At 47.3% G+C, this 26,696-nt stretch overlaps 1 protein-coding gene across 1 annotated transcript in view; it reads left to right on the top strand.

Moving 5' to 3' along the window:
* The window catches only part of ROR1 (receptor tyrosine kinase like orphan receptor 1), a 292,903-nt gene that overhangs the window by 188,369 nt on the left and 77,838 nt on the right, over positions 1–26,696 (top strand). Inside the window, exons 3-4 of the mRNA XM_038752669.1 lie at positions 13,398–13,685; positions 15,901–15,931. Of these exons, the coding sequence (XP_038608597.1) occupies positions 13,398–13,685; positions 15,901–15,931 (319 nt within the window). The remainder of the gene's footprint in view (positions 1–13,397; positions 13,686–15,900; positions 15,932–26,696) is intronic.

Here is a 26,696-nt window from a genome sequence, read left to right on the forward strand (position 1 = left end):
ACAATTCTAAGGGCCTGGGTGGATACAGGCAAATCGGGTTGGACACAGTCCCTGTCCCATAAGGGGGCTAAAGTCTTATTTAAAATGGGGGTAGAACTGCCAGAAGGAAACCGGAGTTAATGATCCAGGATAGTGTTGAGTCCCCAAGGATTAGCGAATTTTTTCCCCACTTGCTCCTGCATGTCCTAGGACGTCTCCACCAGCCTATTTTGTCTATTTTGGTATGGTTTTTGTTAAACGCCTACTATGTGCCAGGCACTGTACCAAGATCCGAGTTTAATCAGATTGGACACAGTCCACATCCCACTTGGGGTTCACCATCTTAATCCCCATTTACAGATGAGGGAACTGAGGCATGGTGAAGTGACTTGTCTAAGGTAACCCAGCAGACAAGGGGTGGAGTCAGGATTGAAATCCAGGTCTTCTGACTCTCAGATCTGCTTTTTTTTCTGCTGAGACAAGCTGCTTTTCTTGGTTGACTCGGATCTTCGTTTGTTCTAACTTGGGAAATCGGTCGGTGAAGGCGAATGTTTTCTCGGTTGTGGGTAAGGTATCTAAATTGAGACGTTAGTCCGGTGAGTCCCCACTTCCATAGGTGAAGTTGAAATAATAAATAGTCGAAATAGTCGACACGGGTCCTCCCCAAACAAAGGTATTTAATCAATGGTATTTATTGAGCCCTTACTGTATGCAGAGCACTGTACTGTACTGTAGAGACGGAGTGTGGCTTAGTGGAAAGAGCATAGGTTTGGAAGTCAGAGGACATGGGTTCTAATCCTGGCTCCGCCACTTGTCTGCTGTGTGGCCTTGGACAAGTCACTTAACTTCTCTGTGTCTCCGTTACCTCATCTGTAAGATGGGGATTAAAAGTGTGAGCCCCATGTGGGACAACCTGATTACCCTGTACCTAACCCAGAGCTTTAAGCGCTTAACAAATACCGTAACTATTACTATTATTATTATTATTACTGAGCACTTGGGTGAGTGTAATACACCAGAGTCTGTAGGCTCGTTCCCCCTGCCCGTAAGGAGCTTGCAGCCCAGAGGGGAAGACTGAGCAAGTCACTTGACTTCTCTGAGCCTCAGTTACCTCATCTGTAAAATGGGGATTAAGACTGTGAGCCCCACTTGGGACAACCTGATCACCTTGAATCCCCCCGGCGCTTAGAACAGTGCTTTTCGCATAGTAAGCACTTAACAAATGCCAGTATTATTGTTATTATTAATATAAATAAGTCAGTAAATAACAATTTTTTTATGGTTTTTGGTGAGAGCGTCCTATATGCCAGGCACTGTACTAAGTGCCACATCAGGTCATGGGTTCTAGTCCCGTCTCCCCCACTTATCAGATGTGTGGCTTTGGGCAAGTCACTGAATTTCTCTGTGCCTCAGTTCCCTCATCTGTAAAATGGAGATGAGCCTCATGTGGGACAACCTCATTACCTGGTATCTACCCCAATGTTTAGAACAGTGCTTGGCACATAGTAAGCGCTTAACATGTACCATCATCATCATCATCCAAGCTAATCAGGTTGGACATGAAGCTCACAGTCTTAATCCCCAATGTATAGATGAGCTGTCTGGACAGTGATCTCATTATGGGCAGGGAATGTGTCTGTTGTTGTATTGTGCTCTCCCAAGTGCTTAGTACAGTGCTTTACCCACAGTAAGCACTCAATAAATACGATTGAATGAATGAATGAAAGAATGAAGTAATTGAGGCACAGAGAAGTTATGTGACTGTCCCATACAGCAGCCAAGCGGCAGAGAGTCAGGAATAGAAACCAGGTTCTTGTGACTGCCATGCTCATGCTCTATTAGAACAGTGCTTTGCACATAGTAAGCACTTCATAAATGCCATCATTACTATTATTATCCACTGAAAGCTACTTTGGGGCAAGGACTTTGTCTACTAGCTCTTTATACCATATCCTCCCAGTGGCCTGCACACATTAAATATTCAATAAATAAGACATTGCTAAGTACTGTAGGGCTGAGGGTGAGATTGTCCTCTGTTGTCAAAGCGATAGCTAACTTTCATTGGCCTGGCCAGGGAATGAGTGACTTTCAGCCCAAACCCCTCTATCTGCGGGACGAAGACATTTTCTTTTCTGGAAACTGTCAAAGTCCGGAGACCTGAAGTTTCGGGGATTCGACATGGCTCCCCAGATGGGGAGAAAACAGGTGTAGAGACTTTCAGGGTCCCCAAGGTGACTCTCCCAAGTTCTTTTTCTGTCCCTAAATTTTCCATTTTGGGAAACAAACCCTGCCATTTCCCTGTCCCTGGAATCCAGACTGAAGCCTGAAAGGATTCTGTGCCATCACTATGGGATAGGGAAAGTTGAGATGGGGGCGGTGTAGCCGTGGGGTCCCCATGGAGATGAAAATTCCTTGGCCGGGATGAACAACTTTTATTTTGAAAGGCACCTGGGTTGCACTTAAAGTAGTTGGAGAATTTATTATGACTGGGAAAGTCTCCTGCTTAACAAAGTCAAGACACAGCAGTGAAAATACACACATATTTCTCCTTTGAAGGCCCTGAATCTAGCGCTATTCTTCTCCCGATTCCTTACCCGCCTGTTTCAAAGCGCCACTCTAGCTCTCTCTCGGCATCGAAACAGCCAAAGGCTTCAGTATTGAGGATATATAATATTTAAATATTAATATGCAGTGTCTCCAGTTTGTGCTATCGCAATCACAAAGATGACTTATGATGTGTGCTGTTTGGATTGGCAAAAGGCCAAAACCAGAAATGTAATTCAGGCTTGGCTTTCCAGATACTATCTCAAGTCTTTTAAAAGTTCATCATAGGGCACCCCCAGGTTCTGCTAGAGTAAAGGGTCTGTCAGCATTTTTCTGGGTTTATAACTCAGCCATAAAAATAAAAATTAAAAAAAAATCCATCCGTGGGTTGAAACTTGGCATTGGAGGATTTTAAGCCCAGAAGCAAAATGTTTCTACAAATTAAAAGGGAGGGGTGGGGGGGAAGCCTTTTGAACATTACTGAGTTAGAGGTGGGCAAAACAACAGTTGTATTCTTTTTTTTTTTCTTTTAAGCATTGTACATTGGTTACTTAGCACAATTACTTGCAGGGTTTTTGGAAGGGTTTTCAATGTTCCCTTTGTACCCGAGGTTGGAAGAATCGGGGTCGGGGGGAGTGGTGGGGAGCGCCAGACGCATGGCAAACATGAGCCAGTTTCGAGGAGGAGACCTGCTCCTCAGCGAGCCGGAGACCGAGAGGAGACACATCTATAATCGGACCAGCATTTACTGAGCACCCACCTTGGCCAATGCTCCGTGGCTCAATGGAAAGAGCAGGGGCTTGGGAGTCAGAGGTCAGGGGTTCAAATCCCGGCTCCGCCAATTGTCAGCTGTGTGACTTTGGGCAAGACACTTAACTTTTCTGGGTCTCAGTTACCTCACCTGTAAAATGGGGATTAGGACTGTGAGCCCCACGTGGGACAACCTGATAGCCTTGTATCCTCCCCAGCTCTTATTACAGTGCTTTGCAAATAGTAAGCACTTAACAAATGCCATCATCATCATACTATGCACTTGGGAAGTACAACAGCAGGCTGTGACCCATTCTCTGCCCACAAGGAGTTTACAGTCTAGTGGGGGAAGAGAGATCTAGAAATATTTACAGATCAAGTTATCAGAATAAGTAGATAGTGAGCTCGATGTGGGCAGGGAACTCTGTTGTAATAATAATAATAATAATAATAATAATAATAATAATAATAACAATAGTATTTGTTAAGTGCTTACTATGTGCCAAGCACTGTTCAAAGCACTGGGGTAGATACAAGGTAATTAGGTTGGACACAATCCCTGTCCCACATGGGGTTCACAGTCTTAATCCCCATTTTACAGATGAGGTAACTGAGGCTCAGAGACATGAAGTGACTTGCCCAAGGTCACAGAGCAGACGAGTGGTGGAGTCGGAATTAGAACTCACGTCCTCTGACTCCCAAGCCCGGGCTCTGTCCACTAGGCCACTTGTACCCTCCCAAGCTCTTGGTACAGTGCTCTGCACACAATAAACCCTCAATAAATATCATCGATTGATTGACTGATAATAATAATGATGGTATTTGTTAAGCTCTTACTATGTGCAGCGTGCTGTTCTAAGCTTTGGGGGGGATACAAGGTGATCAGATTGTCCCATGGGGCGGTCACAGTCTTAATCCCCATTTTACAGATGAGGTAACTGAGGCCCAGAGAAGTTAAGTGACTGGCCCAAAGTCACACAGCTGGTAAGTGGTGGAGCCGGGATTAGAACCCGTGACCTCTGACTCACAGGCCCGGGCTCTTTCCACTGAGCCACGCTGCTTCTCAGTGGCTGATGTTTATATTCACAAAAGCTGCTGAAGAAAGATGAGTTAATTTTGCACATGCTAGAGGTGACTGGTTGGTTATTTGGAGATAGAGGATTTGGGGGTTCAGTGGGGGTAAGTTTGTTGGAAGAGCTCTTTACGGGCAGGGGATGTGTCTATTGTTGTATTTTAGTCTCCCAATCGCTTAGTACAGTGCTCTGCACACAATAAGCGCTCAATAAATATAATTGAATTAAACAAATTTTACGAGGGCTTTGAACTTGTGGACTAGGTGGGTAGGTAGTGGGGAAAGAGGGGGCGTTCTGCACAGTGGGAGCCAAAAGCAAAGTAAAGAAGATTAGCTTGGGAGAAACCAAGGGACCAAGAGAATACAAAGCCCCCGGCCTCTCCTTTCGATTTTCACCCGTAGAGGAGAAACTTGGTTTCAATCTGTTCTCACTATTATTCCATCCAGCAGTTGTTTCGGTCCTGACCTAAGGTCTTTCGGTATGTTCTCAGCTCTAGATTGTTTTATTTTGACTGCAATTTTTATACAGAAGAGCAGGCGGCCAAGAATAACACGGTGGGTTAGAAAGAAATGCGGCCAAGGAAATTGCACCCTGAAGTGAGCCATTGAAATCCCGCAAAAATCTATATCTAACCAGAAGGGGAAAGGGGAAAATACACCAAACAGCCCAGGCAGTAGCCGCGGTGAAAAGGGGCGATGGGGTTCGGAGGAAACAGAAATGAACGGGGGTTTGGAGAATTGAAGGCTGGATTCTCCAGCTTCTCCTTAGGAACAGTAAAGGGCAGAGGAGTGGGCAGGGTAGCTATTAGGTCAGGGTAGATATTAGGTAGAACTTCCTGGAGTAATAATAATCGTGGTATTTGTTAAGCACTTACTACGTGCCAGGCACTGTACTAAGCACTGGAGTGGATACCAGCAAATCAGTTGGACACAGTCCCTGTCCCACATGGGGCTCACGGTCTCAATCCCCATTTTACAGGCACAGAAAAGTTAAGTGGCTTGCCCAAGGTCACACAGCAGACAAGAGGCAAAGCCGGGACTAGGACTCAATAATAATAATAATAATTATGTTTTTTGTTAAGCAATTACTATCTACCAACCACTGTTGTAAGCACTGGGGTTGATACAAAATGATCAAGTTGGACACAGTCCCTGTCCCTTATGGGGCTCACAGTCTTAATCCCCATTTTACAGACAAGGGAACTGAGGTACAGAGAAGTTAAATGGCTTTCCCAAGGTCACACAGCAGACAAGTGGAGGAGCCAGAATTAGAACCCACGTCCTCTGAATCCCAAAGCCATGCTCTTTCCACTAAGCCACGTTGTTTCTCTTGACCTTCTGACTCAAAGACCTGGGCTCTATCCAATATATTATAGGAAAGTGAGGCACTTGAAGAACCTTAAGGCAACATGGTTGAGTGGGCAGAGCCCGGGCCTGGGATTCAGAAGGACCTGGGTTCTAATCCCAACTCCACCACATGTCGGCTGTGTGACCTTGGGCGAGTCACTTCACTTCTGTGCCTCATTTACCTCATCTGTAAAATGAGGATTATGACTGTGAGCTCCATGTAGGACAACGTCTGTGTCCAACCCAATTACCTTCTATCAACCCCAGCGCTTAGAACAGTGCTTGGAACGTAGTAAGCACTTAACAAGTACCATCATTATTATTTTTCTTTCTTGAAGATTGAAATGATTCTTTTAGATTATTTCAAAGGGCACCAGGTTGCCTAGCTGAGACCCTGGAGTTCTGCTCCAACCTGCCTTGCCTGAGTAGGAAAAGGGTCCAGTAATCAATCAATCAGTCAGTCATAGTTACTGAGCGCTTACTGTGTGCAGAGCACTGTACTAAGCTCTTAGGATAGAACAACACAGCAGTTTGGCCTCCACAAGTTTTGGAGTTTGGGAAAGTGGGAAGTGTGGAGGTTCTGACCACGGGACTCAAGACACTCCTGCTAGATCAGTCAATTAGTGGTATTCGTTGAGTATTTCCTCTGTACAGAGCACTGCACCAAGCCTTTGGGAGAGTGCAATACAACAGAGTTGGAGCCTGAAAACCGCTCCTTCAACCTCCACGTTCCAGAGCTCATACTGTGTGTATCTTTGGTTATTTTATTATGATACATTCAAGTCTCATCTCATATACCTATCTTCAACAATGGTTCAGAATCCCCTCTAGACTGTGAGCCCCCTGTGGGGCCTGGGGCCGAGTCTTTTTTATCTGGATTTTCTCTGTCCGCAGTGCTTTACCTATACTGCTTTGCCCCTGATGGGGCAGATGCCCCTTGTACTTCCCAAGCGCTTAGTACAGTGCTCTGCACACAGTAAACGCTCAATAAATACGATTGAAGATGATGATGATGGGTCTTCCCAGCAGGTAACCAAACAACTGAGTCCACTTGTGAATGAATGAATGACGCTAAGTGTAGAAGCCTTCATGAGCAGAGGGATAGACTTTATTGATCCTCCAAGCCTTTCCTGACTCAACGGTCTAATAGTTTTATTAATTTTTTTATTTTATTTTTACGGTACTGGTTAAGGTACCAAGCACAGTTCTCAACACTGGGGTAGGTACAAGTCAATCAAGTTGTCCCCCCAGTTCCTGTCCCACATGGGGCTTACAGTCTAAGTAGGAGGGAGTAGGATTTAATTCCCATTTTACATTTGGGGCAACTGAGGCATAGTGAAGTGACTTGCCCAGGATCACACAGCAGACAAGTGGCAGAGCTAAGATTAGAACCCAGGTCCTTCTGACGCCCAGGCCTGGGCTGTTTCCACTAGGCCATACTGTTTCTAGGTTCTGCATTGAACTATGCCTCCGGAGAATTCACCGCATCGCAGGTTTTCGGGGCTCCCACCAAGTGTCAGCACAGTTTTGCTATTAGATACATTCTATCAGATAATAAACTGTGCTTATTCAGAAGTCCCATGCTATTAGGATGATTTTTATTAAACACAGATTGTGGCGAAAACTCAAGAATGTGTGAGCTGATTTAGATTACTCTTTGCATTGACTTTATTAAGATAAAAATATTTCCTGAGATAGCGAGTCAGAAGTATTTACAGTGGAGTGTGTGAAATGTGAATGCATTTTGATAGCGTGAACAGAATGTTCTCTCACAGTCAAGTTGAACCTCCTCCTGCGTTTAGCTAAGCATTTTATTCCATGGTGAGGCCCCCACCGGCCTTTTCCCAAAGTTTGGGCAGGTCGATGTTTGTTGAGAAATTGTCATCTCCCTTGGCCCCTTCTTGAGTCGAACCCAGAGCTCTGACCTCTCTGATATCTCATATTCTCGTGGTAGGCATATTTATTGAATGCCTTTTGGGTGTGACACACCATATTTAGTGCTTTATTTAATAACATCATCTTTCTGGGTCTCTGTTCCTCCATCTGTAAAATGGGAAGAATCCTTCACCCTCCTTTGCCTCCGGGGTGGTGATGCCCTGCGAAAACCCATTGGACATTTGACTGTTATGGGCGGGAAACGAGTCTATCAAATCTGTTGTGCTGTGCTCTCCCAAGCACTTAGTACAGTGCTCTGCACACAGTAGTTGCACTACAACCACCATTGATCAATAAATCAACCAGTCAATTGTATTTAGAGAAGCAGCGTGGCTTAGTGGAAAGCGCACAGGCTTGGGAGTCAGAGGACGTGGGTTCTAATTCTGCTTCCGCCACTTGTCTGCTATGTGATATTGGGCAAATCACTTCACTTCTTTGTGCCTCAGGTACCTCATCTGTTAAATGGGGATTAAAGGTGTAAGCCCCACGTGGGACAACTGATTACCCTGAATCTACCCCAGTGCTTAGAACAGTGCTTGGCACATAGTAAGTGCTTAACAAATACCATAATTATTATTTATTATTATTATTGAGCCCTTACTGTGTGCAGAGTACTGTATTAAGTGTTTGGCAGAGTGCAGTTCAACAGAGTTGATAGATACATTCCCTGCCCACAAAGAGCTTACAGTTAAAAATCCAAGGTTAATCCTTATCTTACAGATAAGGTAACTGAGGCACAGAAAAGTGAAGTGACTTGCTCAAGGTCACACAGGAACAGGGACTAGAACCCATGACCTTCTGACTCCAAGGCCCGGGCTCTAGTCATTCATTTAATCGTATTTATTGAGTGCTTACTGTGTGCAGAGCACTGTACTAAGCGCTTGGGAAGTACAAGTCGGCAACATATAGAGACGGTCCCTACCCAACAACGGGCTCACAGTCTAAAAGGGGGAGACAGACAACGAAACAAAACATGGAGACAGTTCTACCACTACACCGTGCTACTTCTCCTTTTATAGATCCAAGTACATAGGCAGTGCAGAAGGAGGGTGACGAGGGTGAGGAAATGAGTAGTAAAAGAAGGCTTTTTGGAGGATTTTAGCAGGCTTTTGGAAGTGGGGAGAAGTGGTCAGTTGGATATTCATTCATTCATTCATTCATTCAATCGTATTTATTGAGCGCTTACTGTGTGCAGAGCACTGTACTGCTTGGTAAGTACAAGTTGGCAACATAATAGGATATGAACAGGAAAGGAGTTCCAGAACAGAGAGAGGACACGGGCAAGAGATTTTAGCGAGAGGGACAAGATCAAGGTACAGTGAGTAGTTTGGCATTAGAGAAACAAAATTTTCCTCTAACAAAATCAGTAGTACTGGCCAAGCACCAACTGGGGACACAGCTCCTGGGAGAGAGCGGAGCACTTGGGAGAGAGTACTAGGGAAATAAAATCCAGAAGACCTGCCCTCTGCACACAGTAAGTGCTAAATAAATACGATTGAATGAATGAATGAATGAATAAATGGGTAAAGGGGTTTCCAATCTAATGGAAAGGGCTAATGAACAGTGGGGAAATGGCAGCTGAGGTATAGAACCTAAAGCATAGAGGTATAGAAAATAATAATAATAATAATGTTGGTATTTGTAAGCGCTTACTATGTGCAAAGCACTGTTCTAAGCGCTGGGGGAAATACAAGGTAATCAGGTTGTCCCACGTGGGGCTCACAGTCTTCATCCCCATTTTACAGATGAGGGAACTGAGGCCCAGAGAAGTTAAGTGATTTGCCCAAAATCACACAGCTGACAAGTGGCGGAGCCGGGATTTGAACCCATGACCTCTTGACTCCAAAGCCCTCTGCAGTATAGGGAAACAGCAGGGCTCAGTGGAAAGAGCACGGGCTTCGGAGTCAGTGGTGAGGGGTTCAAATCCTGGCTCCGCCGGTTGTCAGCTGTGTGACTTTGGGCTTAACTTCTCTGGGACTCAGTTACCTCATCTGTAAAATGGGGATGAAGACTGTGAGCCCCTCGTGGGACAACCTGATCACCTTGTAACCACCCCAGTGCTTAGAAAAGTGCTTTGCACGTAGTAAGCGCTTAATAAATGTTATCATTATTAAAGCAAGGGGACAGAGGATTCTACCATGGGGTAAGAATGATGTCCACTCTCTCAGCTTGCCAGCCTCTGGGTTTTAAGGGAGTACAATCAGTCCTTGAGAATTGTCAGCTCTTTTGTTCATTCGTTCAGTCATTTATTGAGGGCTTGCTGTTTGCAAAGCACTGTACTGAGCACTTGGGAGAGTACACTATAACAATAAACAGACACATTCCCTGCCCACAGTGAGCTTACAGTCTAGAGACCTAAAGATAGAGCGTGAATTGATGGGGTGTTGCATGCCGTTCACCCCGAAGTTCACCCCAATTTAGGACACTTAGAAATGGCCGTCTGGGAACATAATAATGATTAATAAAAATTATGGTACTTGTTAAGCGCTTACACTGTGCCAAGCACTGTACTAAGCACTGAGGTAGATACAAGCTAATCAGGTTGGACACAGTCGCTGTCCCACATAGGGCTCACACTCTTAATCCCCCATTTTCCAGATGAGGTAACTGAGGCCCAGAGAGGTGAAGTGACTTACCGGAGATCACACAGCAGATAAATGGCAGAGCTGGGATTAGAACCCAGATCCTTCTGACTCCCAGGCCCGAGCTTTATAATAATAATAATAATAATAATAATAATGATAATGGCATTTGTTAAGCGCTTACTATGTGCAAAGCACTGTTCTAAGTTCTGGGGGGATACAAAGTGATCAGGTTGTCCCACATGGGGCTTACAGTCTTCATCCCCATTTTACAGATGAGATAACTGAGGCTCTGAGAAGTTAAGTGACTTGCCCAGGGTCACAGCAGACGTGGAGGAGCTGGGATTCGAACCCATGACCTCTGACTCCCAAGCCCATGCTCTTTCCACTGAGCCACGCTGCTTCTTTACCCACATTTCAGGGTTCTCCGATGACCAGTGAGGATTTTCTTTCAAAAATGACCCCAGGCATCAAAGCGCACGGGTGCGTCTTTACTTTTAGGTGGATGAAAATGCTAGTTCTTAGTGTCCTCTCAGTAGGTCATTAATAATCATAGTAATCATGAGTTTTATTAAGGGCTTAGTAGGTGCCCAGCAGTAAGATGAAGCAGATACAAGACTCTCAGATAGGAGTCAGTCCCTTTTGCAGATGGGGATCCCTGTTTAAGGCATAAGAAGAGCAGTATTAATCCCCATTATACAGATAAGGAAACTGAGGCCCAGAGAGGATAAGTGATTTGCCCTCAAAGTCCCGCAGCTGCCCTGAGATGAAGCTGGGATTAGAACCCGGTTTCCTGATTTCCAGTTCCATGTTCTTTCCACTCGGCCACACTGCCTCCCGCAGCCCCAGATTTGTCGGCTGCATTTTTCCCTTAGAGCCCCAGAGATCTAAATTTGGGTTTCACGTTTCCCTTCGATAACTAACGTAAGAGGCGATGATTTGAGCATTACACCTACCTTGTGTGCAACTAGATATTGCAAACAAATTGGGGTGTTATTTCTTATCAGATGGAAAGTTAAATAAAACTCCCCGTGCACGTTGTTTTGCCTCTTGCCTCCAGTAAACACAAAGGTTTGTTTAAATTGGATTTATTCTTTATGTAAACAGCCTGCGTTTTTCCCGGCTCCTATTCGTACTCTGGAAGGCCTCAGTCGCCCTTGAGTTTTGCGGGAGCCGAGAGACGGCGTCCCTCCGGTCTGAGCCCTGTGAGGAAGTGGGAGGAGATTGGGGGGGCCAGAACCAAGCTCTTTCTCTCTGCCCAGGTCTAAATCAATCAGTCAGCCAGCCATCATCATCATCATCATCTTCAATCGTATTTATTGAGCACTTACTGTGTTCAGAGCACTGTACTAAGCGCTTGGGAAGTAGAAGTTGGCAACATATAGAGACAGTCCCTACCCAACAGTGGGCTCACAGTCTAAAAGGGGGAGACAGAGAACAAAACTAAACATACTAACAAAATAAAATAAATAGAATAGATATGTACTAGTAAAATAAATAAATAAATAAATAGAGTAACAAATATGGACAAACATATATACATATATACAGGTGCTGTGGGGAAGGGAAGGAGGTAAGATGGGGGGTGGAGAGGGGGACGAGGGGGAGAGGAAGGAAGGGGCTCAGTCTGGGAAGGCCTCCTGGAGGAGGTGAGCTCTCAGTAGGGCCTTGAAGGGAGGAAGAGAGCTAGCTTGGCGGATGGGCAGAGGGAGGGCATTCCAGGCCCGGGGGATGATGTGGGCCGGGGGTCGATGGCGGGACAGGCGAGAACGAGGTACGATGAGGAGATTAGTGGCAGAGGAGCAGAGGGAGCAGCCAGTCAGTCAATCGTATTTATTGAGCGCTAACTATGTGCAGAGCACTGTAGTTAGCGCTTGGCAGACTTCACTATAACAAGCACATTTCCTGCCCACAACAGTTTAGAGGGAGAGACAGTCCTTAATAGAAATAAATTACAGATATGTACATAAGGACTGTGGGGCTGGGAGGGGGAACGAATAAAGGGAGCAAGTCAGAGTGATGTAGGAGTGGGAGAAGAGGAAAGGAGAATTTAGTCAGGGAAGACCCCCTGGGGGAGATGTGCCTTTAATAAGCCTCCTTCCACCTCATCTCCCTGCACCAAGTTCTGCGGCCCAGAAGGGGAACCCCAGGTCACAGTAGACAGGGACCCCAGAGCAGCTGGGGAAAGTGAGAGGGTCAGGGGTCACCCCCATCCCCCAATTCCAAGGAGGACTCAGGTGGATTTCTGGAAACTGATGGACAGAATGTCCAGACTGAGCCCCCTTTTTCCTCTCCTCATCCCCATCCCTCCCGTCCTCCTTCCCCTCCCCACAGCACCTGTATATATATTTGTATAGATTTATTACTCTATTTATTTTACTTGTACATATTTACTATTCCATTTGTTTTGTTGATGATGTGCATCTAGCTTTATTTCTATTTATTCTGATGACTTGACACCTGTCCACATGTTTTGTTTTGTTGTCTGTCTCCGCCTTCTAGACTGTGAGCCCGTTGTTGGGTAGGGACCGTCTCTATATGTTGCCAACTTGGACTTCCCAAGCGCTTAGTCCTGTGCTCTGCACACAGTAAGTGCTCAAAAATACGATTGAATGAATGAATGTTGCACAAGGTTACGTCGGTGATGTTCCCGGGACCCGTAACTACCCTACTTAGGGAGCCAAAGTCATTCTCTGGAGGTTTGTTGGGAAATCACGATTTTCACGGCCAAGAATGGTCTGAAGAAACGGATGTCGCGCCTATGTTGTGAGCCACCACAGATTGCAAAGAGATTGGACTGTTAGTTTTTGTCCGGTGAAAAGATTGAAGAAAACGCTCCTTGCTTGCACATTTTTCCCTACTTAACAGCAAGCTGGGTTTATGATGAATTTAATCTTTATTAAGTTCGTCAAAACTGCACTCAGTTGGCCAATTTTGAGGCCAAGAGGAAAATCCACCGATAACTCATATGTAGCGTTGCCCTACGGGAAACAGCTCAGTAGGATTGTTTTCTAAGAGGAAACTCATATTCCAGGTCACAGAGCAGAGCCATGGCAGAGCTGGAGTCAGAGCCCCGGTTTCCTGAGAGCCAATCCTGTGCCCTGCCAAACAGGGCCACACTGACTCCCAGCCATCTTGTGTCCCCACGTGCCATGACAGAGTGTGTTTCCCTCTCTGTGTGTGACCAGATTCCTCCCTGACACTTGACGAACCGATGAACAACATCACTACGTCCTTGGGCCAGACGGCCGAGCTGCACTGCAAGGTTTCCGGGAGCCCCCCGCCCACCATCCGCTGGTTCAAGAACGACGCCCCCGTGGTCCAGGAGCCCCGCAGGATCTCCTTCCGGGCCACCAGCTATGGCTCGCGCCTGCGGATCAGGAACCTGGACACCACCGACACTGGCTACTTCCAATGTGTGGCGACTAACGGCAAGAAAGTGGTATCCACCACTGGAGTCCTGTTCGTCAAATTTGGTAAGAGCCCTGGTCGGGCCGGTGGGCCACTACCGGGATGAGACCGTCTTCCAGCCGGGATGTTGGGCCGAGCCCGGAGCAGTGCATGCTAGATCCGAGTTTGTCACCTACCTGAAGCTTTGGTACAGTCCCCCTTCCAGTAATTAACTAATTGGGATATTTATTAAGCATCTACCCTAGTCAGTCAGGCAGTCATATTTATTGAGCATTTACTGTGTGCAGAGCACTGTAATAGATGCTTGGGAGAGTACAATGTAACAATAAGCAGACATTCCCTGGCCACAAAACACTACATTACAGATATGGACATAAGTGCTTTGGGGCTGGGAGGGGGGATGAATAAAGGAAGCAAGTCAAGGCAGCGCAGAAGGGAGTGGGAGAAGAAGAAAGGAGGTCTTAGGGAAGGCCTCTTGGAGGAGAAGTGCCTTCAGTAATCTGAAGTGGGGGAAAGTAATTGTCGGATATTAAGAGGGAAGGCATTCCAGGCCAGAGTCAGGATGTGGGCGAGGGGTCGGTGGGGAGATAGATGAGATTGAGATCGAGGTACAAGTAATAAGGTTATTGTTAGAGGAGTGAAGTGCGCGGGCTGGGTTGTAGTAGGAGGGTAGTGACATGAGGTAGTAGTGGCGAGGTGATTGATGTTGGTTAAAGCCAGTCGTGAGGAATTTCTGTCTGATACGTAGGTGGATGGGCAACCACTAGAGGTTCTTGAGGACAGGGGAAACATGTCCTGAATGCTTTTGTAGAAAAATGATCTGGGCAGCAGAGTGAAATATGGTATCAAGTGGGGAGAGACAGGAGGAAGGGAAGTCAGTAAGGAGGCTGATACAGTAATCCAGGCGGGCACTGCGTTAAATGCTTGAATTGATACAAAGTGGTCAGATCCAACACAGTCCCCATCCCACATGGGGCTGCCATTCTTAAGATGTCTACAGAGCAGACAGAGCAGGGTGATCTTATCCCCCCATTTTACACACTGATGAACTGAGGCCTGAGAATTTGCCTCAAGTCTCACAGCAGGCCAGTGGCAGAGCAGGATCTCCCAGTTCAGGGTCCTATGGTTTTTGCTTACCCCGAAACTGTTTTGAGCTCAGAGCAATGGCTTCTATGAGGGGTGGAAGAGTCTGGGGGTAGGGGGGCAGAAGGGAGGGAAATTTGGGTGGATGCAATGACTCCTTCTGATGGTCACGGAGATCCTCCTCAGGGTAGCCATCATGTGACCGTTGATGCTGACGGATGGGCGGTTTCCCCGTTCCTTCTGAGGGAAGTTCATCTTCAGAGGCCTTGGTTCATGGGAAGTTGAAGGAAGAAGAGTTTCAGCACAACCCCAATGATCAGTCCATGACAAGTGGCTCTTTTGAGCACCTACTGTGTGGTAGTGTTGTTCTGAGCATTTGCTGGAGGTCATGCGCACTGCACTGGACACTTCCCCTCTGGACTGTAAACTCATTATGAACAGGGAATGTGTCTGCTTATTCTGTTGTATTGTTCTCTCCCAAGTGCTTAGTACAGTGCTCTGCACATAAAAGGTGCTCAATAAATACCATTGATGGATGACTGTGTCCACAGCAATGTACTAAGGGCCTACCATCATATCTGATGTCTGCTGAATTCAGAACACTGTACTAAGCACTTGGGAGAGTATAGTAGAGGTAAAATACAAGACCCCTGCCCTTAGGGAGCTTCCAAGCAGCATTTTTCTCGGAGAAATGAGTTGCCTTCAGATGGTGGCTATTTGATAGTGACTATCTTCAGTACACATCTCTGGCATCTCCAGTCTCAAAACACAGACTAGTCAGTCAGTCAGTCAATTGTATTCATTGAGTGCTTAGCGTGTGCAGAGTACTGTATTAAGCGCTTGGGAGGGTCTAGCAATTAGTACAGTGCCTGGCACATAGCCCTTTACAAATACCATCACCATTATTATTACGATACAAAAATGACAGACTCATAACGAGCTTACCATCTAGAGGGGGAGACAGCCGTTATTATAAATGAATAAATGACAGATATGGACTTAAGAGGTGTGGGGCTGGGACAGGCGATGAATAAAGGGAGCAAGTCAGGGTGATGCAGAAGGAAGTAGGAGAAGAGAAAAGGGGAGAGTAGGCAGGGAAGACCTCTTGGAGGAGATGTGCCTTCAATAAGGCTCTGAAGGTTCGGGGAGAGTTACCGTCTAACTCTGGTCTGTTTTGCTTCCATTTCATTTCTCCAGGCCCCCCTCCTACGGCAAGCCCGGGAGCGTCGTAAGTACTTTTAATCTTCCTCCAGTTTTTGGGTGTCAGGGGTTGGGAGTTTTGCTCCAGTCTTCTGGATTTTGTTGGGTATGTTGGGACCTTGGTTGATTTCAGCAAAGCCTAATTTAGCTGTGGTGGGAGCCAGGTCTCAGGACACCAGGGAAGCTTCCATTGAGATCCTGCTTTGAAAGAGCTCTGGTTGGCTGTGGTGGCAGGGAGTGGGGGAGCAATGATCCATTGTTAGGGCTGATTGTGTCCTAGAACATTGTTTCTTTGAGTTCCTCGAGGGTTGATTCCCACTGCCTCCCTCCGACCAATGAAACTTAGAAAGTATCAACTCGGATCAAAGACCGTTAGAATTTACCCTTAAAGTTCAGCTTTTCCAATCACTGGTGAATGGTGACATGGAAAGGATATCAATGTTCTCAAAATTCCCACCACTCCCAGGAAACCGTTGATGAATCTTAGGAGTGTCCAGGGCTGTAATGGTTCTGTCTTGTGTCTTACTCCATCTCCTCCATGACCCTGGGCTGATCCACGAGAGCCCTTTCGAAGTCTGAATTCAAACAAAGACTCAAGGGCTTCCCAGCCCAGCATTTTATTTTTTCCTCTAAGCCACATTTCAGCTAAGAATCTTTATCCCGAATCTGATTTGCATGGCCAACTGCTCTCTCCCTTTCTTCAACTGAACGTTTCAATTCAGACTCTTAGAAGCCTTGGCTCAGGGCCGGTGACTCTCACTTGGACAGTATTGACTCCGGCAGCTCCTGGAAATGTCTGAGAGGCCAGTCAGCTTCTCCGTTCCCCTAGGAACACTCAGTGGTGTGGCGGTTGGATGAAACAGGTCAAACTGTGCAGCTTGTGGATAGGATTTAGTGCCGGTCGTCTCGTGCCGTCCTGGTCAAGTGGAAACTCCAAGCACAGCTGGAAATAGTAGGCCCTGTCATGCACCTTCCATTGCACCCATTGACTGGTAGCCTTTCGGGATATCCCACGGAGCCACCTGAAGTGCCACGATTCCGATCGCTCTTCCCAGGGGCCTAGAAATGTCATCTTTAGGGGCAGACCGAAATCAGGAAATGTGTTTGAGGGGAGGAGGAGGGAGGTACCTGGGCATGAGTTGGCCATTCCACTTGACTGGATTGTTATGGAGGGTGTCCGAATAACTGGTCATTTAGAGAAAGGGCTTTTGTGACTTATAGACAAACTGGGATGTCTTCTAGTGCATTGTCTCAAAATGTGTGTGTGTGTGTGTGTGTGTGTGTGTGTGTGTGTTTCTCAGCTTTTTGGAAGGTTTGTTGAGCTCTTATTGTGTGCCAGACACTACTAAGCACTGGGGGGATACAAGCAAATGGGGTTGACACAGTCCCTGTCCCACATGGGGCTCACAGTCTCAACCCCCATTTTACAGATGAGGTAACTGAGGCCCAGAGAAGTGAAGTGATTTGCCCAAGGTCACGCAGCAGACAAGTGGCGGAGCTGGGATTAGAACCCAAGACTTCTGACTCCCAAGCCCGTGCTCTATTGAACAGAAGCAGGGTTTGGGGATTCCAGCTTGACTTCCATTCATAGCTGGCGGGCTGTGAGTTGAAGGTACTTGGTTTGCCTTTGCAACTTGCTGTCAAAAATTTTATGCAAGCTCAGAGACTTAGAAAGGCTTCCAGGCGCCTCTGACAGTGGCTTCATCTGAAGTCGGATAAGCAATGCAGAGGGGCTGGGGGAAAATGCTAGACACAGCACAGGCCAAATGGGTTGGCCTACTAAGGGACAGTCTTGCACAGTATGATCGAGACTGTGTGTCTCACAAATTTCCTCGTGGGCTAGCAACATCTTTGAGCATGAAAGAAAACTGGTTGTTTGGGAGAGGAGAGAAATGCACCAGGTTGCCCACAATGTTGTGGCTTTCTGTGTGCGTGTGTGTGTGTGTGTGCTAGATCTTTCCTCCAGGTCTCCCAGTGAGTCAGATTTCAGATTGATCAAAGATAGTCATTTCTCCCGTTCCTACCTTGAAGAACGTGGTCCGAGGCCTGCGTCTCCTCCTTGGCCTCCGGCACCATCCCGATACTGCGCAAAGGCCGGGCGATTGACAGCTGACAGATCCGCCCCCACCCTTATCGGCTCCGGTGCTTCGTTTGTAGCGAAGAATGGAGCTGGGGGAGGGCCAAGCCGGGGCAGGGGCTGGTGGGGTGGGGGGAGAGGGAGGAGGACCACGCTTGTCAACTCTTGATAAGCCTGAGGATGTGCCTGTCAGCACCTCCCGCTACAGTTTGCATGGGGCCAAGAGGCCTCAGACTCCACCCCAGGAGCAGGGACGGAGTGACTTTCCGGGGTTAAGCCCGGAGAGGCCTGTCCTGAATCTAACTGGGGTTGGGGCCAGGAGTCTGGAGATGTGCGAAACCACCACTGTTTCCCACTCCAGATCCTCCAGAGGCCGAGGGGCGATGAGGGTCCTCTCCTGGGCCATCATTGCTCTTGGATAGCTCCACAGTTTCCAAGACGGAAGCTTAAAGATGATGCTGGCTGTATGTATCGAGTGTTACCCTGTGCCGCCCAGTCCTCCAAATGCTGTGAGAGAGCCAAGAAATAGGATTGGAAGTGGTCCCTATCCTACGCGGGACTCAAGCCAAGTGGGAGGGAGGACAGGTTTTGTCTCCCCATTTTACCAATGAGGAAACCGAGGCTCAGACTGGTTAAGTAACTTGCCCAAGGTCCCACAGCAGATCAGGTATGCGGCCCACTTTACCAAACCTTCCCCCCGCCACCCAAAGCAACCCATGTTGGGACGCAGCATGGTGTAGTGGATAGAGCACGGGCTAAAAGGTCATGGGTTCTAATCTCGAATCTGCCACTCGTCTGCTGTGTGACCTTGGCTGAGTCACTTCACTTCCCTGGGCCTCAGTTACCTCATCTGTAAAATTGGGGTTGAGACTGTGAGCCCCATGTGGGACAGGGACTGTGTCCAACCTGATTTGCTTCTATCCATCCCAGTGCTTAGTAGAGTGCCTGGCACACATTAAGCGCTTAAGAAATACCGCAATTATTAATTATTAGGGCAGGAGGAGGTGCCTACAGGGCAACAGCTGAGGCCGTAGTTTTCAGAATAGGTTCCCCGTCCCGTGATGACACTTAGCGGCTAGCTGTGCTTTTGGCTCCCCTGATCCTGACTTGGATGATCCTCTCCGATGGTGACAGTCACACAGCCGTCGGGTTGGAAGTGAAGGCTGGAGGGAAGTCAGCAACACATCTGCCCAACAAGCATTCTTCCTGGACTTCCAGGATTTGGCCATCGACTCTCTGAGGGCTCTGAACCAGCAGACTCTGAGCAATGAGGAAAATGCACATGACAAAAAACAATCCGCAGCTGCACCGAACTCGGGGAAATGAATTGGCCGTTGGCCATCGGGGTATGGAAGATATTTGAGGCATTTTCCTGCCTGGTCTGCTCTTCTCCTGTTTGCCGTGACAATTCCTCCCCCCTAGCCAACTCCCCTCATCCCCGGCCCCTGCCATTGTTCCAGAGAAAGATGCCTTTGCTAAATAATTCCAGAAAGCCCCGAATTTCCTGAACACAGGTCGTCTGGAGTCGGTTTTCAGTTTTTGGCTAAAAATAACAGTTCAAACGGGAGCCGGAGGTGCTCTGGATTCCACCGCAGCCGCCATCCAAGCGCCAGACCAACTAGATTTCCTCTCGCGTTGCCGCTCCGTTCCCAGTCAGGGAATCGTTTGACAAAAGCCGGAGCATCAACGGAGAAAGGAAACGCCGCCGATTCGTCAACTATAATATTATTCTTCTGGATCGGTTTCAGTTTGGAAACGGTGGTCATGACTGAAGCCACGTGCGTCTTGCCGGCTCTGGAGTGGTTCGTATCGTAGAGGCAGGCCGCGTGACATGACATGAAGGCCAGGGGAGAAAGCAGTCGGATGTCCAGTGGGAGGAGATGTGGTCTTCCGCACTTGTGCCTGCCTCTGCTTTAGATTTCCTTTCGGGCCTCCGCCTCGCCGGGCCTTGAGGTCTGCCTCTTCTGCTGGTGCCGGGGGAAGAATTTGCCTCCCCCGAGGATTAAGAGCTCTGCTCTGGAGAGTTTAGAAGGAAAGAACTCAGGACTGGGTATCAGGAGGTCGGGGGAATAATGTACCTTCTCTTCCTACCTCCCCCTGTGAGGCTAAAATGAGATACGTAATGTGAAAATCCTCTATAAATTCCAGGGGTTATGATGTGGGTTTTTCGTGTGTTAACTAAAATCTGGGAAGGAGCACATTTTTCATCCTCAGACCGATCTCTCGTTCTCACCAGCCCAAAGGACAGTTTTAATGGTGGTGGGACATGAGAGGGGGAGATAAGGAAGGGGATAGTCTTGAAGTCCCATTCTTTCTACTCAAACTTAGTTTGTTCTGAGTATTCAGGGCAACTCATGTGACTTTGACAGTAGCCACTGCTTGTGAATGGCTCAGATTTATAGTGTGGGGGTGTTAATCATAATAAAAACAACAATAATAATAACAATAATGATAATAATAGATAATACTGGCATTTGTTAGCATTTACTATGTGCCAAGTAGATAAAAGATAGGACACAGCCGCTGTCCCTCAAGGGCTCACAGTCTTAAGAGGGAGAGAGAACTGCCATTGAACCCCATTTTACAGATGAGGGAACTGAGGCACAGTAATGATAATAATAATAATTATGGTGTTTGCTCATTCATTCATTCAATCGTATTTATTCAGCGCTTACTGTGTGCAGAGCACTGTACTAAGCGCTTGGGAAGTACAAGTTGGCAACATACAGAGACGGTCCCTACCCAACAACGGGCTCACAGTCTAGAAGGGGGAGACAGACAACAAAACAAAGCATGTGGACAGGTATCAAGTCATCAGAATAAATAGAAATAAAGCTAGATGCACATCATCAACAAAATAAATAGAATAGTAAATATGTACAAGTAAAATAAATAGAGTCATAAATCTGTACAAACATATATACAGGTGCTGTGGGGAGGGGAAGGAGGTAGGGCGGGAGGGATGGGGAGGAGGAGAGGAAAAAGGGGGCTCAGTCTGGGAAGGCCTCCTAGAGGAGGTGAAGTGCTTACTATGTGCCAATCAATCAATCAATCAATCGTATTTATTGAGCGCTTACTTTGTGCAGAGCACTGTACTAAGCGCTTGGGAAGTACAAGTTGGCAACATATAGAGACAGTCCCTACCCAACAGTGGGCTCACAGTCTAAAAGTGGGCTCTACAGTCTTAGTACAGTGCCAAGCACTGTACTAAGTGTTGGGGTGGATAAAAGAAAATCGAGCCGGACACAGTCCCTGTCCCACGTGGGGCTCACGGTTTCAATTCCCATTTTACAGATGAGGTCACTGAGGTACAGGGAAGTAACATGATTTGCCTAAGGCCACACAGCACACAAGTGGCGGAGCTGGGATTAGTGATACCTTTTTCCATCAGTGTGGTCACTGGCCCTGCACTGTCACCTCTGCACTCTGTCTGTTTTCCCGTTGGGACTGCCATTTCCAAGGTTCCCCTTCAGAATGGGGAACAGCCATGAGTCTCCCTCCCCCCAGGGAGCTGCAGTTACTGCAGCCCAACACAGTACATGCCGCCTGATCCTGATCCTGGCCCCTGGCACTCAGACACATCAGTCGGCAGAGGAAGGTGAGTAAAACTTCCAGGACTTTACGGCCAGACTCCTTTCGTCCTTGTTGCCCTAGAATTGTAGACCTTGAGAGATGCGTGGGGAATTGTAAACCTCTGTAGAAGGTGGGATATTCTTAGCCGGGGCCAATATAAATATATTTGTGGAAAGCCCCCGGGGGCCGGAGGTTAAGATCTCTCCGCCCGACGTGGACAGGAACCACTCTAGGGTTTCACACATGACTTCACCCCCGTAAAAATAACATTTCTTCACCCCTGCCAGGTGTGGGAGAGCCAGGCTTATCTGCCGTGCGAGTGCCAGCCGGGGAAATTTGCCTTTCCCAGGGGAGACTTTGCGTTCCTTGGGAATGACTGAACGGAGTGGGGGTGAGGGGAGGGGTGGCTGGGCTTTGGCCTCGCCTGGGCCTCACCTCACTCAGAAAAATCCCCGCTCCCTTAGTGTCATCCTCAACACCGCCATCCCCGCTGGCAGAGCCGACCGGGCCGTGAGGCCCCGGTGTGTTTCACTGGGCCTGTTGACGATGCCCTGGGAGGAAGCATCGGACCATGGCAATCCTCAGGCTAACCTTGGTAATAATTATAATAATAATTACTTGTTAAGTGCTTACTATTTGCCAGACACTGTACTAAGCACTGGGGTAGATGCAAGGTAATAGGATTGGATACAGTCTTAATCCCCGTTTTACAGCTGAGGTAAATGAGGCCCAGAGAAGTGAAGTGACTTGCCCAAGGTCACGCAGCAGACAAGTGGCGGAGCAGGATTAGAACCCAGGTCCTTTTGACTCGCAGGCCCGGGTTCTAGCCACTAGGCCACACTGCTTCTCTAAGAGAGAGCAGTTGTGAAAGCAGGCAACCGGCAGCCACTAATGGGGTTTTGAAGCATTTCATGGCTGCTTAGCTAGAAGATTCTCGGGATAGCTGAATCTTGTCCCTCCCACTCTGCCATGGGGTCTAGACGAAAGTGAGGAGGCCTTGATGGCTGGTGAGAATGTCCACCTCCTTACGATAAAACCTTCAGCCCCAGTGTTTCACAGCCGCTGGGAGAGGGAGGGGTAATAATAATAATAATAATAAAAACGATGGCATTTATTAAGCGCTTACTATGTGCAAAGCACTGTTCTAAGCGCTGGGGAGGCTACAAGGTGATCATATTGTCCCACGGGGGGCTCACAGTCTCCATCCCCATTTTACAGATGAGGTAACTGAAGCACAGAGAAGTTAAGTGACTTGCCCAAAGTCACACAGCTGACAGTTGGCGGAGCTGGGACTTGAACCTCTGACTCCAAAGCCCATGCTCTTTCCACTGAGCCACGCTGCGGGCCTGAAGCGTCCCCTCAACAATTTCTCCGGAAAATTCCGCGGAAACCCCCGACTCTCAGCACAAGGCTTTTATCCTCTAATCTTGGAGGTTGTTTCGGCAGACACCCCTCAATTAAAGCCTGGGAAACTGTCTGCCATCCTGACGAGAGCCGGCACTAGAGAAAGCTCACACCTCAGTTAGATCCCCTTTTAGACTGTGAGCCCACTGTTGGGTAGGGACTGTCTCTATATGTTGCCAATTTGTACTTCCCAAGCGCTTAGTACAGTGCTGTGCACACAGTAAGCACTCAATAAATACGATTGATTGATTGATTGATCCCCGGGAAGATGGGTAGTCTGGTCTGCCGTGGGAAGGAAGAATCACGACAGTCCCTCTAAGAGCCTTTCCCGTGGCCGGGCAAGAATTGAGACCTTCTCCGGGACTTCCAAAAGGGTTAACGTGCGGTGGGGCAGAAGGGGAAAATAAGGCCTTATTATCCTAATTACCTCGCCAAGAACAGGAACCTGTTCTTAGTGGATGTACCCGTAGGCTTTGTCCACATGAGCCGAAATCCTTTTCCCTGTTCCTGTTCAAACACGGCATTCGCTTGAAGGATTAGAGCCTGGCCAGGGGAGCCTTATAATATTATTATTATTATCAATCACAACATTTTTAAACCACACCATAAAGGGTTGCAAAATTTCACTCTTCTCTGGCCAAGGCCACTGAGCAGTAGGTTTGCGTGCTCGAAACGTGTTTTGTCTTGATCGTCAGTAGGTGTTCCTGGATGCCTCCCCTCCCCATTGGCACCTTATCTCTGGCCGAGCCCAAGTGAATGCCCAGTGTCGGCTGGAAACACCATCATCATCATCAATCGCATTTATTGAGCGCTTACTATGTGCAGAGCACTGTACTAAGCGCTTGGGAAGTACAAATTGGCAACATATAGAGACAGTCCCTACCCAACAGTGGGCTCACAGCCTAAAAGGGGGAGACAGAGAACAAAACCAAACATACTAACAAAGTAAAATAAATAGAATAGATATGTACAAGTAAAATAAATAAATAAATAGAGTAACAATAGAGTAACAATAAATAGAGTAACAATAAATACCAGCATTGCCTAGTTACAAGAGCGCGGGCTTGGGAGTCGGAGGACATGGGTTCTAATCCCGGCTCTGCCACTTGTCTGCGGTGTGACCTTGGGCAAGTCACTTCACTTCTTCTCAATTACCTCATCTGTAAAATGGAGATTAATGGGGATTAAGACTGTGAGCCCCATGTGGGACAGGGACTGTGTCTAACCTGCTCAACTTGTTTGTAACCCAGCACTTAGAACAGTCCTTGGCATATAGTAAGCGCTTACCAATTAACATATATGTTGCCAACTTGTACTTCCCAAGTGCTTAGTACAGTGCTCTGCACACAGTAAGCGCTCAATAAATATGATTGAATTGAGTGAACATTATTGTTAGTAGTATTGGAGATGCCCCTTGTTTCCAAACTTCCTCTCCTCACTCTCCATCCCCTCCCTTGTATTGTTCCTCTGAGCTGGGATTCTCCTTCTCCATCATCAATTACTTTTCAACACCAACCCTCAGCATTTAGGCATATATTCTAAACTACAATCAGCAGTACATTCAGTTGATCATTTTTACTTATTCTGATATTTCATCCCAGCATAATCATTCCACTCCCTACGATCCTTATCCTTCCTCCTGTTCCGGCTATTGGTAACTCTTGCTGCAGAGAAGCAGTGTAGCTCAATGGAAAGAGCACGGGCTTGGGAGTCAGAGGTCATGGGTTCAAATCCCGGCTCCGCCAATTGTCAGCTTTGTGACTTTGGGCAAGTCACTTAACTTCTCTGTGCCTCAGTTACCTCATCTGTTAAATGGAGATGAAGACTGTGAGCCCCACGTGGGACAACCTGAACAGTGCTTTGCACATAGTAAGCGCTTAGCAAATGCCATTCATTCATTCAGTCGTATCTATTGAGCACTTACTGTGTGCAGAGCACTAGGCTTGCCCCCTCCCACTAGGTTGTAGACTTCTTGTGGACAGAGAATGTGCTTCTGTAGCACTTTTCTGAGCTCTCTGTACAGGGTATTTAATGGATGCTCATTAAGTACCATCGCTATTGCTCCGGATGAGATAATACACTTTTCAAATGCGCTGACACCATTGAGGAAAAGTACGGGCAGGGATTTTGTTCTCTGAGTGAATGCCCAAGATGTTTGAATTGGTGTCATCTTGCCAAGAGTGTGTTTCTAGCACCATCACACATTGGAAGCAGCACGGCCTAGTGGTTAGAACCTGTGCCTGGGAATCAGAAGGTCATGGGTTTTAATCTCAGCTCTGCCACTTGTCTGCTGTGTGACCTTGGGCTAGTCACTTCACTTCTCTGTGCGTCAATTACCTCATCTGTACAATGGGGATAAGACTGGAAACCCTATGCAGGACAGGGACTGTGTCCAACCAAATTTGCTTGTATCCATCCCAGTGCTTAGGAAGCACTTAGCAAATATTGTAATTATTATTATCATTATTGTTATTATTGTTGAGTGCTTACTATGTGCAGAGCACTGTACTAAGCACTTGGAAGAGTAGGGCTTGGGAGAGCCCTACTGAGAACTCACCTCCTCCAAGAGGCCTTCCCAGAGTGAGCCCCCTTTTTCCTCTCCTCCTCCCCATCCCTCCCATCCTACCTCCTTCCCCTCCCCACAGCACTTGTACATATATATATATATACATATATATATATAAATCTGTACAAATATATATATATATATTTGTACAGATTTATTACTCTATTTTACTTGTACATATTTACTATTTACTATTTTGTTAATGATGTGCATATAGCTTTAATTCTATTTGTTCTGACGACTTTGACACCTGTCTACATGTTTTGTTTTGTTGTCTGTCTCCCCCTTCTAGGCTGTGAGCCCGTTGTTGGGTAGGGACCATCTCTGTATGTTGCCGACTTGTACTTCCCAAGCGCTTAGTACAGTGCTCGGCACACAGTAAGCGCTCAATAAATACGATTGAATGAATGAATGCAACAGAATTAGCAGACAAGTTCCCCTCCCACCAAATGTCCGCTTTGGTCTGCAGTTCCAGGCATCGTGGCCTAATGGAAGAACAGTACGCTGGCCTGTTGGGTGACCCCAGGTATGTTTACTGAGCCTCAGTGGGCCTCCTCATCTGTAGAAGGGGGACAAGATACCAGCTCTCTGTAGCTCTTCGAGCCCAGTGTGGGACAGGGACCTTGTCTGCCTGATAATTGTGTCACTTGCACACTTGCATCTACCCCCGGTGCAGCACAAGTGCTCGGCACAGAGCTTAATGATGATCTTCCCACTGACCTCAGGCACTCGAGCAGCCTCACACGTGACTTCACGCCCGTTTGCCTCCTCTGGTCATTTCTCCTGTTTCGTCTTGCCTCATTCCTCCCATGGACCCGATCACACCGAACAGCAATTCAGAGCTGTCAGTCCGCTGCCGGTCAAAACTCCGATCTCCCATTTCAGTCTCGGAGATCTCAGCCTCCGCATACTTTGAAATTCGATCTCCTTCCACACACCTTCGGGCTCTCCACCCTGGGCCCTCTGACCCTTGACTGATTGACACACAAAGAGAGGGGCAAAGGTTAGATTTTCATTTCTTTCCGAGTCTCCGCTGGGTTCTTTGAAACCCGGCCATCTGCAGCTCCAGAGGTCATTCGAACAGCTTGAGGAAATCCTATAATTGGGCCTTTTTCAGATAAGCATTGGGCCCTTTCCAGGAGAGACTGAAGAGAACCCTTCTGACTTCTAGTT

Source organism: Tachyglossus aculeatus, chromosome 10, assembly GCF_015852505.1.
Source record: "Tachyglossus aculeatus isolate mTacAcu1 chromosome 10, mTacAcu1.pri, whole genome shotgun sequence".
NCBI classification, from domain to species: domain Eukaryota; kingdom Metazoa; phylum Chordata; class Mammalia; order Monotremata; family Tachyglossidae; genus Tachyglossus; species Tachyglossus aculeatus.